Here is a 15,091-nt window from a genome sequence, read left to right on the forward strand (position 1 = left end):
CTCGCACACCGGCTACACAGGACGGGGTCGCCACTCGCACACCGGCTGCACAGGACGGGGTCCCCACTCGCACACCGGCTACACAGGACGGGGTCGCCACTCGCACACCGGCTGCACAGGACGGGGTCCCCACTCGCACACCGGCTACACAGCACGGTGTCACCACTCGCACACCGGCTACACAGGACGGGGTCCCCACTCGCACACCAGCTACACAGGACGGGGTCCCCACTCGCACACCAGCTACACAGGACGGGGTCCCCACTCCCACACCAGCTACACAGGACGGGGTCGCCACTCCCACACCAGCTGCACAGGACGGGGTCGCCACTCGCACACCGGCTACACAGGACGGGGTCGCCACTCCCACACCGGCTGCACAGGACGGGGTCCCCACTCCCACACCGGCTACACAGGACGGGGTCGCCACTCGCACACCAGCTACACAGGGCGGGGTCGCCACTCGCACACCAGCTACACAGGACGGGGTTGCCACTCGCACACCAGCTACACAGGACGGGGTCCCCACTCGCACACCAGCTACACAGCACTCTCCCCTTCCCCCCCCCCACCAGCTGAGCCGGCAGTGGCTCAGCTGTGGCTTCCCCTGCAGGAAATCGTGACCATCGTGGTGTTCGGCGTGGAGTACTTCGTGCGGATCTGGGCTGCGGGCTGCTGCTGCCGGTACCGCGGCTGGAGGGGGCGGCTCAAGTTTGCGCGGAAGCCCTTCTGTGTGATCGGTGAGGCCCGCTGCAGGTGGGGGCAGGCAGGGCTGCAGGATCGGCTCCTTCTGGAAGTTTCTCGTCACCTGCCCTCTTGGTGTCAGAGCCCATGGTTATGAGGTGTCGGGCGGCCGTGCCCAGGGCAGGGCTTGGCTGGGCGGACAGTGGAGCCAGGCCCACGCCAGCACTTTGTGTGCTTCCGTCTGTCCGTCCTCCCGGGGCCCTGGTGGGGGGCTGCCCTTGCGCGGCAGGGGGCCGGCCCAAGCTCCTCCGCTGTCCCCGCAGACGTCATGGTGCTCATTGCGTCCATCGCCGTGCTGGCCGCCGGCTCCCAGGGCAACGTCTTCGCCACGTCGGCACTGCGCAGCCTGCGCTTCCTGCAGATCCTGCGCATGATCCGTATGGACCGGCGCGGCGGCACCTGGAAGCTGCTGGGCTCCGTGGTCTACGCGCACAGCAAGGTGAGCAGGCAGGACCCAGCCCCTCGTTTCTTCTGGGCGTCTTCCCATGACTTGACCGTCTTCCTCCTCTCTCCAGCTTGTCTGCCAGGTCTGGTCCCTCTGGGCCCCGGAGCCGGCTCGCTCCTTGGTTGGGGGGCTGTGCCGGATCAGCACCCCCTGCCCCCCAGCACCCAGGCTCCTGCCCCCCGGCACCCAGGCTCCTGCCCCCCAGCACGCAGGCTCCTGCCCATTTAGGCTGAGGCTTGCAGTGGCCGCTGGCCGTGGGACCCGCAAGGGGGCTGCAGCCCCATGTCCCGTCCAGATCCCGTCCCTGTGTTGCCAGGGGCCCTGGCCGCCCAGACCCCGCCCTGGCAGGCTTTGCCAAGAGGCTGTCTTCTTGTGGGTGGGCTTATTGGCCCAAGAGTCCCTTCCCCACTACCCTTCCTGTCTGAGCCCAGAGGCTGGGGTTTGGCTGGCAGGACAGAGAGGGTGGTGGCCCCTCAGGGTGCTGAGGTGCTGGACCCCCAGGGAGGGCATTCAGTCGGGGTGTCTCCCCCAGGCTCAGGCAAGTTGGGGTAGGGTCCCAGCAGCCCAAGATTCTCCAGCCTGACGGGCTGACGGCCGCCCGGGGACACTCCCTTCCTGGGTGGATGTGGCGCTGAGCCATCCCTACCCACCGTCCTCCAGGGGTGAGGTATATAGGTGTGGGACCACCCGGGGCTGGAACTGGAAAACGCGCTCCCCCTCCTGCCTGCCCCAGGATCGGGGCTGCTGGGGCTCTGCGGCCGGCTCTCGGGAGGGGTGCCCACCCGCTGAAGCCCGGGGGATGCGGCGCCCAGCAAACCTCCCGGCAGGCGGGGCCTCGTGCTCCCGGGGGAGAGTCGGGCTGGACGCTGGCCCAGCGGCTGTGATGTGCCTCTTTCAGGAGCTGGTCACTGCCTGGTACATTGGCTTCCTCTGTCTCATCCTGGCCTCGTTTCTGGTGTACTTGGCGGAGAAGGGGGAGAACGATCACTTTGACACCTACGCAGACGCGCTCTGGTGGGGCCTGGTGAGTGCCCTCCTTTGTGAGCTCTTCCTGGGGGTACTGGACACTCAGCCCAGGGGCACTGGGCCGGGGGTCGGTGGAGGGTCCCGTGGGAGGTTTGAGCCCATTGTCTCCTGGGACCCCAGACCCAGTTCCGAAAACGAGGACCATGTGACCTGGGGCAGATGCTGCAAATCCAGTCGCTGGCAAGAGGGACGCCTGCTTTCTCCCGGCGTTTAAGCTGGAAAGCAATTTACTTGTAGTTCTTGTGTTAATTGCCACGAGGCCCGGAGTCTGTGTCCCTCTAGCGACCACGTGGGAAGCGGGAGCCTGGCCGGGGTGGGGCTCGGCAGGAGAGGGGAGTTGAGGCCCGGGCACCAGGAGCCGCGCATCAGAGCCCACAGCCGCTGTGCGTCCGGCCTCTGAGCGGACAGCCCGGGCCTGGCCGCTCTCTCGGTCTGCCCTGCCCAGGCCCTCTGGGGGGGCCTCCCCATCTTTAAGAACTGAATCAAAATCTTAAACACGCCAAATAGTGCATGAGTGTTACAGTGAAAACGTGCCCCCGCCCCCACCCCCCCCTTCTGGCGCCCCCCCCCCCCCAGGAGACGGGGGAACCCATCTGCATATTCCCCACCTACACGGGGTTTCCTCTGTGAGCTCTATTTTCACTTTATTTTAGGCCGCGCCTCGCGGCTCTCGGGATCTTAGCCCTCCGACCGGGGATTGAACCCAGGCCCTCGGCAGTGAGAGCGCTGAGTTGTGACCACTGACCCTCCAGGGAGTTCCCTCCCCTGTGAACTTTAGACTTCAGAGGCTCACTTTGTTCTGTGCTAGGGTGCGATTAGCTCCCTCCGCCTCCCTGTCCTTCTCGGAAAGCGTCCTGCCCGAGCCCCCCTTTCTTCTGCTCTGTGGGCCTGGGGTCCTCGGAGGGGCCTCACTGGCGTCGGGGGAGTCCCCCCACTGCAGCGCGCTCAAGCCAGCCCCCCGAGCGCCGGCCGTGAACGCTGACCCCTGAGGGCTGGGCCCCCCCCAAATGCTGGGCCCCCGAGTGCCGAGTCTCCCAGCACCACCCCCAGTCTGCCCTCGGTTTGGAGGTCACAATCTTCTGAGGGAAGAAGTTTTTGTGAGACGTGCGTGTCTGAAGGTGCCCCAATTCCACGCTCCCGCTGGCGGCCGGGCCCCTCCCTCCCTGACGCTCTTCTGGAACGTGGGCCCTGTGGAGTGGGGGGCTTCCTTCCAGGAGGCTGGTGCCCTTTGCGGCTTCAAAAGTTCCAGCTTCCTCCTTCCCTTCTTCCCGGGGCTCCGAGGCCGCTGGTGAGACCGCTGGACCGTGGAATGTGTCCTGTCTAGATTCCTCATCCCTTTGCCTACATCCTGGGAGGTGTCTTCCACCTGACTCTGTGACTTTGGTCTCGTTTTCAAGACTCTTTGTTTTAGGGATACACTTTCTTCTTCTCTCTGTCTGGGGATAACGGAATTTTTAGGAAGTCTTTGCCCCGTGGGAGGCTTTCTGACCAGCTCTGGGGTCCCCAAGAGTAGGGCCAGGCATGGGGGGTACAGGCCCAGCTGCTGGTGGGTGGGCAGGAGGGGAAGCGTCTCCCCTCTCGCTGCTCCAGTGTTCGCCGGCGTGGAGAGGACATGGGTGTGCAGTCCTGGGGCGGGTGCGGGTGCCCTGGCACAGACTCGCCGTCCTGCCCTGCGCGCCCTGTGCCTACATCAGCGCCAGGTCTGGGGGCCTCTCCTTGAGCCCCGAGAGCCCTTGGGTTTCTCCCCACCTCCTGGCCCTGAGTCAGGCCCGCATCGGCCTCTGTCTTGCCCGGCTCGCTGCCCTCGCCCTCAGCTTGTGTCCTTTCACAGCCTTTCCTTTTCGCACTGCCAAGCTTTTTTTTTTTGGGGGGGTCGTGATTTTAAGTATTTTACGTCTTTAAAATGTGTTTAGTTTCTGTTGAAAGCAGTCGAATAGAGGAGCCCAATCACCGGGAGGTTTCTGGTGAGAAGCGAGTGTCCTTCTCGCTCCACCCAGCTCCCTGTTACCTACGCCCAGCTCGCTGGCGCCTTCCCAGAACCTTCTATGCAGGCCCGAATGCCTTGGCTGTGATTTCACAGGTGACCGGCACAGAAGTCCCTGCTGGCGAAGCCATGATTATTCAGCCCCGTTTTGCAGACTTTCCTCAGACTGCACAGTGGGCTTTGGGTGGACTCTCTGCATGACCCCAGAGTCCCGGGGGATGGATTCCCAGGGTGGACGGTGGGTGGATGGTGAGAGATGTCCGTGCCTCTGGTGCGGGGGCCAGTTGACCCTGCTGTCCGAGTCCCCCGAGGAGCAAGCTCTGCTCCTGTCCGCCGCCTGGCCAGGGCCGCCGAGGCCCAGTCCCCTCTCCTGCTCACACCTCGGCCCCTCCCGCTGTTTGGCTAAGACCTCCCCTCTCAGGGCCCGCCTGGGCCCACCTCCCAGCGCAGCCGGCCACATGGTCTGCCCTGAGCCTCCGAACCTGCCTGTGTGTGTGGCCTTGGTGGTCCTGCACACCAGGCCTGAGCCTCCACTTTGGCAGGTTTTGTGGGAGCTACCTGAAAACGGCCCCTTCATTTGCGCTCCTGGGAAGGCCCGTCTGGGCCCCACTTCCTCCTTGCCAGCTCCCCACTGCAGAGCAATTCTAAACACGCAGCCCTGCCTGCCACACCCTGGGGAGGGGCCTTTTCCTTCTCCAGTCTTGCCCCTCCTGTCGCCTCCTCCAGCCCCACCCCCGGCCCCTCCCGCTCTCCTGGCCTCAGCTTGCAAGCCACCCTCCGAAGGGCCCACACGACCCTCTCCGCGTCCCTGGAAGGTCCCCCGGCACTGTCACCTCTCAGGCCCCTGGCTCTCTCCTAGCCTCTTGGCCCCTGGCTGACCCCCACTCCCAGCCCACAGGGAAGGAGCAGAGGTTCGGAGAGTGGATGTGATCGTTGAGGGGGGAAGGGCAGCCAACAGTGACCCTGGCCTCTTGGGCCCTGGGAGGGCGGCATGGCGGGGGTTCTGTCCAGCTGCCCTGAGGCCTCAGGAGGAGGGTCTGGCTCGGGTCGCGGGCCTCCAGGCGGCCACTGTCCGGCCTGGCTGAGCGACGGGGCCTGCTGTCTGCAGATCACCCTGACAACCATTGGCTACGGGGACAAGTACCCCCAGACCTGGAACGGGAGGCTCCTGGCGGCAACCTTTACCCTCATTGGCGTCTCCTTCTTCGCTCTTCCTGCTGTGAGTCCTGCCCCTTCCTGCCTTTGCTGGGGACGGGGTCTGGGCTCCCCTGGTGACCACAGCTGCCCTCGGGGCCATGTGGGGCAGGGGCAGGGCTCCCAGCAGGTCCACAGCCCCCAGGAGTGGATGTGCCGCCCCAGGCTGTACCTTCTGACCCGTGTCTGTGGGTCACCGTCAGCGCCTCCCAGCCTTGTGGGATTGGCCAGTCGGGTCCTTGTGACCAGGAGCGGTGCTGTATGGTGACACAGCTCCGTCAGGTCTCCTTCAGAAGAGGCAAGGGCCCTGTTAACCCTCTACCCGCAGCTGTGGGGGGCGGGGCTGGCGATGCTGCTCTCCTGGTGGCCCTTCTCTGGGACCCCGGACCACACCCCTCCACTCACTCCAGTGTGGACAAATTGGGGAGGAGGATTAATCTCTGGGCCGAGATGTGTTCAGAGTGGGCCCTGCCAGGCTCCTGTAAGCCTGAAATTCCCTTTACCCCAAATCCAAGTCTTTCCCCCCAGCCTGTTTCCTGGCACTGGGGGCTGAGGAGGCAGGAAGGTGGAGCCAGAAGTGTGCAGGCAAGGGTGGGGTGGGGGTGCGGTCCCCCGGACATGGTCTGACCCTGAGGAACTGTGTGGGGCTGTGGTCCCTGGGGCATCGTCTGACCCCAGTGATTTGCAGGGCATTTTGGGGTCTGGCTTTGCCCTGAAAGTTCAAGAACAGCATCGTCAGAAGCACTTTGAGAAGAGGCGGAACCCTGCGGCAGGCCTGATCCAGGTGAGTCCAGGTGGCCCCCCACATGCAGTGCCACGTGGACCTCCATGTAGACCGGCAGAACCCCTGGCCTGGGCCCACGGTGTTGGAGTGGAGCCCTGCTTGGCGTCTGTCTCCCTGTTGGGGAATTCGAGTCTGTGCTGAGAACCGGCCTAGATGCCCTCAGCTGTCTGGCAGCTACAGCACAGGCAGCAGCAAGGCGGGTGCTGGCCAGCGTTCTGTGGGCCCTGGGTCCTGGGCCAGGCTGTCACAGGTGCCCCCGAGGTGTCCCTTCACAGCACTGACACGCATCCTGCACTTGTGGAATCAGGGTTCAGAGATTCCCCACGCAGGTAGGTGCCAGAGCAATGTCTGTGCTGCCCCAGCTCACAATGCCCACCCCATCACTGGGGGTCACAGTGGCCACTCGGCCTCCAGTAGTGCTCCATGAGCCATCCTGAGAGTGTGGGCCCTAGCACGGGCTGCCCGATGGGCCCAGCGTTCCTGCAGCCCCTCCCAGAGCCCAGGGGACCCAGTGGACCTTTGGAGTTGACTGGCCTTTACTGCTGGCTGGACACTGCTCTGGCCCCTCAAGTGCATTTCTTTTTTAAAGATGTGGTCTTGCCCTGGGTGCAGCCTACTTTTGTGTATGTATGTATGCATGTGTCTTTCACCATAAGAACTTCAAATGGCTACTTCTTTTAAATGCAAAAGAGTGTGAAGAAGAACAAAAATGCCCCCCAGTGCCACCCACTATTGACAATAAAGTCACAGCACTACGTGTGGTTCAGAGGTTTGAGTAGCACAGGGAAGGAGCGTGGCCTGAACACACAGCACCTACCCTCTGCCCCTCCTCTCTGAGAAGCTCGGAGGTTTGGGAAGGAGACGTGGAAGAATTAGGGCTTGGGAAGGACCCCCATACACCGGGGGATCTAGGAGGCACACACATGCCCAGTGCTGGATGCAGGCTCAGAAGTGACGGGAGAAGACACTAATTGCTCACTTCAGGCTGATCTTTAGACTCCGTGCAAGCAGGAAGTGATGGCTAAGGCAGAGCTGTAAGTGACCTTCTCAGATGTTGGAGGAGTGCCCCAACACAGGGCCGGTGTGCAGAGGCTGAGAGCATTTGCTTCCTCTTTGGTTCTTTGGGTTTAAGGGAACGTCTGTCAAGTCACCATCTGACCACTGAGCTAAGGGAGCACACTTCAGCGACCACACACAACGAAGAATACAGCGTTTATGGAATAGCTTAGAAAAGTCACTTAACAAACTACTACAATCAACAACAAGCAGCAGCAACAAACTCCGGGGATGGGGAGGAATCTGACTTCCAGAGGTACCACATTACAATACTCAGAATGTCTAGTTTTCAACAAAAAATTGTGAGGCATGCAAAGAAACAAGAAAGTGTGATCCAGTCACAGGGGAAAAAAAAAAAAAGAAAGTAATAGAAACTGTCCCTGAAGAAGCCCTGATGTTTGATTTACTAGACAAAGACTTTCAATTAGCTGTTTAAATACGCACAAAAGACTAAAGGAATCCATGGAAATGAACTAAAGGAAATCAGAAGAATGATGTCTCACCAAATAGAGACTGTCCATAGAGATAGAAATAATACAAAGGAAACAGATAGAAATTCTGGAGCTGAAGAGTACAATAACTGAAATGAAAAATGCACTAGAGGGTTCAGCAGCAGATCTGAGCAGGCAGAAGGAAGAATCGGCAGACTTGAAGACAGGTGAGTTGAAGCTACTCAGTCTGAGGAGCAGAAAGAGAACAAGTGAAGAAAAATGAGCAGAGCCCATGAGACCTGTGGGATACCATCTAATGTACCAATATTTGCATAATGGGAGCCCCAGAAAGAGAAGAGGGGTTGGGCAAAAAGAATACCTGAAAAAATAAGGCTGAAAACTTCCCAGATTTGATGAAAGACATGAACCTGTACATCCAAGTAGTATAAAGTCAAAGAGATTCACACCAGGGCTCATTATGATCAAACTGTTGAAGCCCACAGACAGGGGGAGTCTTGGAAGCAGCAGGAGAGAAAGGACTCTTGGTGCCCAAGGGTCCTCAGTGAGGGTAACTGCCGATTTCTCATCAGAAACCACGGGGGCCAGTGGGATGACGTGTTTAAAGTCTGCAAAGGAAAAACTGTCGACCCAGAATTCTGGTCTGGCAAAATTATGCTTCAAAAGAGAAATAACAGCATTCCCATAAAAACAAAAGCTGAGGGAGTTTGTAGCTAATAGACCTGCCCTACAAGAAATGCTGGAGAGGGCTCTTCAGACGGAAGTGAAAGGACCCTGGGCAGTAACTCAAGCCACACAGACACTGGTAAAGTTAACTACACAGGTAAATGTGAAAGCGAGTAGTATTATATTTTTGATTTGTAACTCATTTTTTCCCTTATATGAGTTAAAAGACAAAGGCATAAAGCAATAATCATAAATCTGTATTTCTGGGCACACAATGTAGAGGGTGTAATTTGTAACAGTTACAACATAAAAGGGGCGGACCGCGCAAGAGCAGAGTCTCTGTTCACTATTGAAGCTGAGTTGGTGTTAATTCAAACTAGATTGTTACAAATTTAAGATGGAATTAATCATAATCCCAGGGTAGCCCTTAAGAAAACAACTAAAAAATACCAGAAAAGGAAAAGAGAAGGGACTCAATAATAACTAGGAAAAAATGAAACTCTACAGAAGGCAATAAGGGAGGAATTGAGAAACAAAAAATCAGCAGAAGCAAGTCCTTCCTTATAAGTAATTACTTTAAATGTAAATGGATTAAACTCCCCAATTAAAAGGTAGAGATTGGAGGAATGGATAAAAATCTATCCAACTGTACTAGATCCAAAGACGACAATACACTGAAAGTGAAAGAATGGAAAAAGATATTCCATGTAAACAGTGACCTAGAGCTGGGTTGGCCACACTTGTATCAGACAAAATAGACAAGTCAAGACAAAGAAGGCTGTTATGTATTGATAAGAGTCAATTTATAAAGATGATTAACAGTCATAAAGATTTATATACTAACAACAGAGTCCTAAAAATATATGAAGCAAAAACTGACAGAATTAAAGGATGAAATAGACATTTCTACAGTAATACCTGGAGAATTCAATACCTCACTTTCAAAATGGGTAGAAAGGTATTTCCCTGGTGGCACAGTGGTTAAGAATTCACATGCCAAGGCAAGGGACACGGGTTTGAGCCCTGGTCTGGGAAGATCCCACATGCCACGGAGCAACTAAGCCCATGCATCACAACTACTGAGCCTGTGCTCTAGAGCCCACGAGCCACAGCTACTGAGCCTGAGTGCCACAACTACTGAAGCCCATGCGCTTAGAGCCCGTGCCCCACAACAAAGAGAAGCCACTGCAATGAAGAGTAGCTCCTGTTCGCTGCAACTAGAGAAAGCCCGCAGGCAGCAATGAAGACCCAATGCAGCCAAAAATAAATACGTAAGAAAAACAAAAGGGTAGAAAAACCAGACAAAAGATCCTAAGGAGACAGAGGACTTGAACAAACCACGACGCAGCTAGACCTGCAGACATCTGTCATTAGACATGTGTCACCAACCACAGAGGACACATCCTTCTCAAGTGCATGTGGAACGTTCCCCAGGATAGACCATGGGTTGGGCCAAAACAAGTCTCAATAGTTGGGTGCCACATCTATCCAATGAGGAAAGGACAGTCTCTTTGACGGTGGTTCTGGGATACTGGAGACCCATTTTTAAAGGAGTGAAGTTTGACCCTTACCTCACACCAATACAAAATTAACTCTAAATGGATTAAAAACCTAAATGTAAGAGCTAAAACTAAAATTCTTAGTTGAAATTATGGATGTAAATCTCTATGACTTTGGTTTCTTAGATATGACACCAAAAGCACAAGCAATAAAAGAAAAAATAAATAAGACTTTAGCAAAATTAAAAACTTCCATGCGTTAAAGGACACTGTTCATAGCGTCTCTTTAGAGAGTGAAAAGACAACCCACAGAATGGGAGAAAATATTTGCAAATCATATATCTGATACGGGTCTGGTATCCAAAATATATGAAGGACTCATACAGCCCAGCAACAAACAGACACACAACCCAATTAAGAAATGGGCAGAGGATTTAAGTAGACATCTCCCCAAAGCAGGTACACAGATGGCTAATAAGAACATTAAAAGATGTTCAGGGGCTTCCCTGGTGGCGCAGGGGTTGAGAGTCCGCCTGCCGATGCAGGGGACACGGGTTCGTGCCCCGGTCCGGGAGGATCCCACATGCCGTGGAGCGGCTGGGCCCGTGAGCCATGGCCGCTGAGCCTGCGCGTCCGGAGCCTGTGCTCCGCAACGGGAGAGGCCACAGCAGTGAGAGGCCCGCATACCGCAAAAAAAAAAAAAAAAAAAGATGTTCAACATCATTGTTCATGAACGAAATGCGAATCAAAAGGGCTTCACATCCACCAGGAGGGGCTAAAATTAAAAGAAAAAGTGTGGATGAGCATGTGGTGAAATCAGACTCCTCGTACATCCCCCCCTTGCTGGGGGTGTGAAATGGCGCAGCCACTGTAGAAAAGTTTGGTGGTTCCTCAAAAAGTTAAACATATCACATGACCCAGGAATCCCACTCCTAGGTATACACCCAACAGAACTGAAAACAGATGTTCAGCCAAAAAGCTTCACACAGGTGTTTGTAGCAGCACTATTCACAGGAGCTGAAAGGTGGAGACAGCTCAGATGTCCCTTGGTGGGTGAAAGGATACACAGATGTGGTCCATCCATACGCCTGACTATTGTTCAGCCTTAAAAAGAACGAGGCTCGGATGCAGGCTCCAGCAGGGATGGGCCTTGAGAATGTGCTAAATGAAGGAGGCCAGACACAGGAGGCCACGCGCTGCGATTCCATCGCTACGAAGTGTCTGCAGTAGGGAAACCCACAGGGACTGATGCAGATTGGGGGTGGCGGGCTGGGGGCAGGAGGGAGCGGGGGGGTCACACTGGTGGGTTGGGGGCGCTTGTTTTTGAGGTGGTAAAAATGTGGGGTTGGCTGGAGGGGACGGTTGCACAGCATCAGGAATGGGCTCAGCGTCAGTTAATTGCACGCTTTAAAGTGGTGAATTTTATTCAATGTGTATTTTACCCCAGTTAACAAACAGAGTGAGGAGTGGAAGCCCAGGCCGGGTCAAGGTCGGTGTACAGGGCAGGCCCGCGCCTGGCAGGGGCTCGGCCTCAAAGTGGGGACGATTGTCCCTGGCTCTGCCCTCCACCCCGTCCCCCGGGGAGGGAAGGAAGGTGACCACGATGCCGGGTGATGGCTTCCAAGCGTCAGGTAGGGCAGATGGAAGGAAAGAACCGAAGCTCCCTGCAGACTCGCCGGGTGCTTGACCTGTGCCCAGCACCCCGCCGCGTCTCCATTCTGCAGAGGCTACTGAGGCCTGAAGGGGTGGGAGCAGCACGGGGCCTCAGTCCAGAGCCCCGTGCACGGGGATGCGCAGGGGCGAGGCCCTGGGAGAGGCCGGTGGGACCCCTTAGTGCCCAGCTGACGTCCTGTCCTCCCCGCAGTCCGCCTGGAGGTTCTACGCCACCAACCTCTCACGCACGGACCTGCACTCCACGTGGCAGTACTATGAGCGCACGGTGACCGTCCCCATGTACAGGTACCTCCCCCACCTCCCCAGCACTGCCTGTGTGCAGCCCCCTTTGTTCTTAAACCCCATTTTTTGGTTGTCGTTCATCATTTTGATTATTTTTTGTTTCTTTTTCTTTAAAATGTATGTACTTTTCAAAAAGGAATCGTGTGTGATTATTTGATTAATTTTGTTCTGTTTTCTAGTTTGCGGCTTTTATTTTTCACCTTCATTCCGCCCCCTGCTTAGTGTCCTTGCTGTCAGGTGCATAGTGTGTAAACCTTGTGACGACAGCCCCCCAGAGCTTGCGGAGGTAAATGCTAGCTGGTTCCGGGGACCGCAGCCCCTCCAGGGGGCCCCGTGTTTAGAAACAAAAGGATAACCTTGACCCTCTGACCCCCAGCGAGGGCAAGAGTCTCTGCTCAAGGAAGGAGAGCACCCCAGACCCCACAGCGAGGTCCCGACAGGGCAGAGCACAGACACTCCCAGGCGCCCTGAGGGGGAGAGGAGGGGGCCGGGCCGGGGAGGCCTCCCTGGGGGCCCGCGTGGTCAGCAGGCGGCTTTCCAGGCACGGCTTGTGCCCCCCGGGGTTTGTCTGTGCCAGGCTCCGGCTTAGAACAAGGTCTGAGGTGAGAAGGGCGAGGGCTGGCCAGCGTCCATGCAGGTCAGGTGCCCCTGGGCTGGGCGCTGCCCTGCCAGCCCGCCCTCCCACCTCAGGGCTGACGCTGAGCCCTGGGGCCTCTCAACCCGAGGAGTCCCCTTACCTGCCCCTGGGGGTGTCCACCCACGGAGCCCTCCCCCTGGGGCAGGGTCCTCCTGCGGGTCCCCACCTGCCACCCGCCTCTCTCGGGATCTGCCCGCTCCCTCCTCCAGCACCGTCCTGCTGGTACTTTCGGGGACACTCAGCTTCGGGGTGGTGGGGGCCTGGCGCCACCCGCTTCCCGGAACTGCTGCAGGCACTGTGCTCTCAGCCCTCCGGCAGAGGCAGGACTGACCCTCGTGCTAATTTTCTTTGTTCTGTTGTTTCCCCCACTTTCCTGGACTATTTTTTTTTCATTTTCTTTTTCTTATCCCGTTCTTTTAAAATCTTTCATTCCTTTCCCTTTGTGTGTGTGTGAAAACACTTGAAATAGCTCGCAAACTCAAACCTACGGGGCCTCCAGGTAGGACTGCATGGGTGGAAAGCGTGTGGTGTGGTTCTGTTCTGTTGGGGACTGTTCCGGGGCCCCCCCGAGCCCACCCCGCCCAGCCTGTGGCCCCGCCTGGAGCCACATGCGCCCTCCTCGCTCCCCGGCTCCCTCTCCCGACCGCCCCTCCCCACCAGCTGCTTTCTCGTGCTGGATCTGTCTGTCCAGGTGTCCTCCGTTTCTTGTCTGCTTCCTGCCTTGTCTCAGTGGCTGGGGTCCCGCCCCACGGGCCCCACTTACTCCCGGTGCAGAGGTGGTGGAGATGGGGCATCAGCCATCCCCGCTCGGGGGCACCCCAGCCAGCGACCCCCGGTCCTGGAAGGCAGCTCTGGGCTTGGGGTCTCCCTCTCTGCATCCACCCCCCGCCCCGAGAGGGAGACGTGAGGCCCTGGGCGGAGGGGACCTGCGGTCCGTCCGTGTGGCCCCACGGGCCGTGTGTGCCCCGCACGTCTGTCTTCCTGCTGCACTTTCTGTCTGGGCCCCGTGCCCACACGGGGGCGCTGCGCTGCTCCACGAGGGCCCTGTGCCTGGGGCCAGGTCCCTTTGTAGGCCCTGTGCTTCCCTCGGAGTGGTGGCACCGTGTTGTGCCTCCCGTGGCGCCCTGCGTGGGAACCGTGTTAGGAAGTTAACCCCTCCGCTCCCAGGAGAGAAGAGGGTGCCGTGCTGGGCAGTGTAGGGCCAGGCTCTGGGGGCGGGAGGGTCCTGACCCCTCGGCATCTCCGCCCCAGCAGTGCCTGCCTTTCACCGTTGGCCACGGGCCCCACGGGCTTTGCTCAGCAGTGGGTGGTGGTGGGAGCAGCATATCCTCCCCCGTCTGCTGGCCCTGGACCCCTGGGGCTCCAGGCTGCCGGGCAGTTGGGGGGACCCTGCTTCAGAGCCCGACAGGCTCCTCCCAGACCCGGTGGCCCCCTGGGTCCATCTTCTCCAGAAGCCCCCCATCCCCTGACGCCTGTGGAAGCACCCCATCCCCACCCGGGCCTGGGGGCTGGCCTTGTTCTCCGGAGGTGTCTGACCCCAGGCTAGCCGCTGCCGCCCCTGGGGACGCCCCCCAATGTGTCCCCCACCCCATCGCCCACTGCACCCTCGTCCTCCACGACTGGGGCTGTGTGTGCGTGGCCCTCACGTGTGTGGTGCCTGCACGTCTCTGTCCGCGGCCCTGCCCGTCCGTGTTCTGTCCTCTGCCTCTGTGTGTCCAAGGCATGGCGTCCAACTGCGTGCCCCTACCCTGGACCTGCGTGTGTGGCGGCCGAGTGGGGCCAGCTGCCCAGGGTCTCTCTTCCAGGCCCCGTGGTGGGTGGCCAAAGGGGTGGGGAGAGCAGCTCTGTCCCGGTGTCCAGTCCTGGGGCTCTGCTGCGCCCATGGTGTGAGCCGACCTGACCACGCAGGCCTCCTGCTAGGTCTGGACCTATGAGGACAGGAGAGACCTGGAGGGGGAGTGGGGAGGGGAGAGAGAGGGCTAGTGTTCCCAGGTTCCAGGCCTGGCCGGGCTTGGGCGGCAGAGGGAACAGAGGGGAAGGGCCGTCCCTGCTGGCCCTGGAGATGGCAGTGACGGGGGTGAGCCTGGCGGAGGGGGCACTCGGATGGGCGCTAGGGGGCGTGGCTGGGTAGAGGAGGGGTTGGGAGGGACCAAAGCAAAGCCAGACTGGCAGGTGGGCGGGGGCGGGTCAGGGCCAAGGGTGCAGGGGGGTCACAGATCCTCCTGTTTCAGAGACAGCGGGCAGTGTGAGCAGGGGAAGGACAAGGACACATCACACGAGGAGGCTGGGCATCCAGGGAGGCCCAGGGAGAGGAGGACACCGGGGACGTGGGAGGGGACAGGAGGGAGTGAGGGCTGGAGCCAGGGCTGTGTGTGTGGCGGGAGGTGGTGCTGTGCACCGGGTGACGGTGCCCAGGACGGCTTGGACACAGGTGCACAGGAGGGACAGGGGTCCCCAGGCTCAAGAAGGCTGGAGGCTCAGAATTGGGTTTGGGGGTTGGTGGGGGGGTGTCACAGAGCAGGTGGGCTGTCACAGAGCAGGTGGGGGTGTCACAGAGCAGGTGGGGTGTGAGAGAGCAGGTGAGGTGTCACAGAGCAGGTGGGGTGTCACAGAGCAGGTGGGGGTGTCACAGAGCAGGTGGGGTGTCACAG

The 15,091-nt window shown here is 58.7% G+C and overlaps 1 protein-coding gene across 4 annotated transcripts in view; it reads left to right on the plus strand.

Moving 5' to 3' along the window:
* The window catches only part of KCNQ2 (potassium voltage-gated channel subfamily Q member 2), a 52,628-nt gene that overhangs the window by 15,535 nt on the left and 22,002 nt on the right, over positions 1 to 15,091 (plus strand). For 3 of the 4 annotated variants that reach the window (XM_029220960.1, XM_029220961.1, XM_029220962.1), the window contains exons 3-9: positions 614 to 740; positions 1,008 to 1,183; positions 2,088 to 2,213; positions 5,308 to 5,418; positions 6,082 to 6,177; positions 11,712 to 11,806; positions 12,910 to 12,939. In XM_029220960.1, coding sequence (XP_029076793.1) covers positions 614 to 740; positions 1,008 to 1,183; positions 2,088 to 2,213; positions 5,308 to 5,418; positions 6,082 to 6,177; positions 11,712 to 11,806; positions 12,910 to 12,939 — 761 coding nt within the window. The remainder of the gene's footprint in view (positions 1 to 613; positions 741 to 1,007; positions 1,184 to 2,087; positions 2,214 to 5,307; positions 5,419 to 6,081; positions 6,178 to 11,711; positions 11,807 to 12,909; positions 12,940 to 15,091) is intronic. The other variant, XM_029220963.1, reaches the window with a different exon arrangement.

The sequence above is a fragment of the Monodon monoceros genome, unplaced genomic scaffold, assembly GCF_005190385.1.
Source record: "Monodon monoceros isolate NGI ecotype Baffin Bay Population unplaced genomic scaffold, NGI_Narwhal_1 Super_Scaffold_13, whole genome shotgun sequence".
Lineage (NCBI taxonomy): Eukaryota > Metazoa > Chordata > Mammalia > Artiodactyla > Monodontidae > Monodon > Monodon monoceros.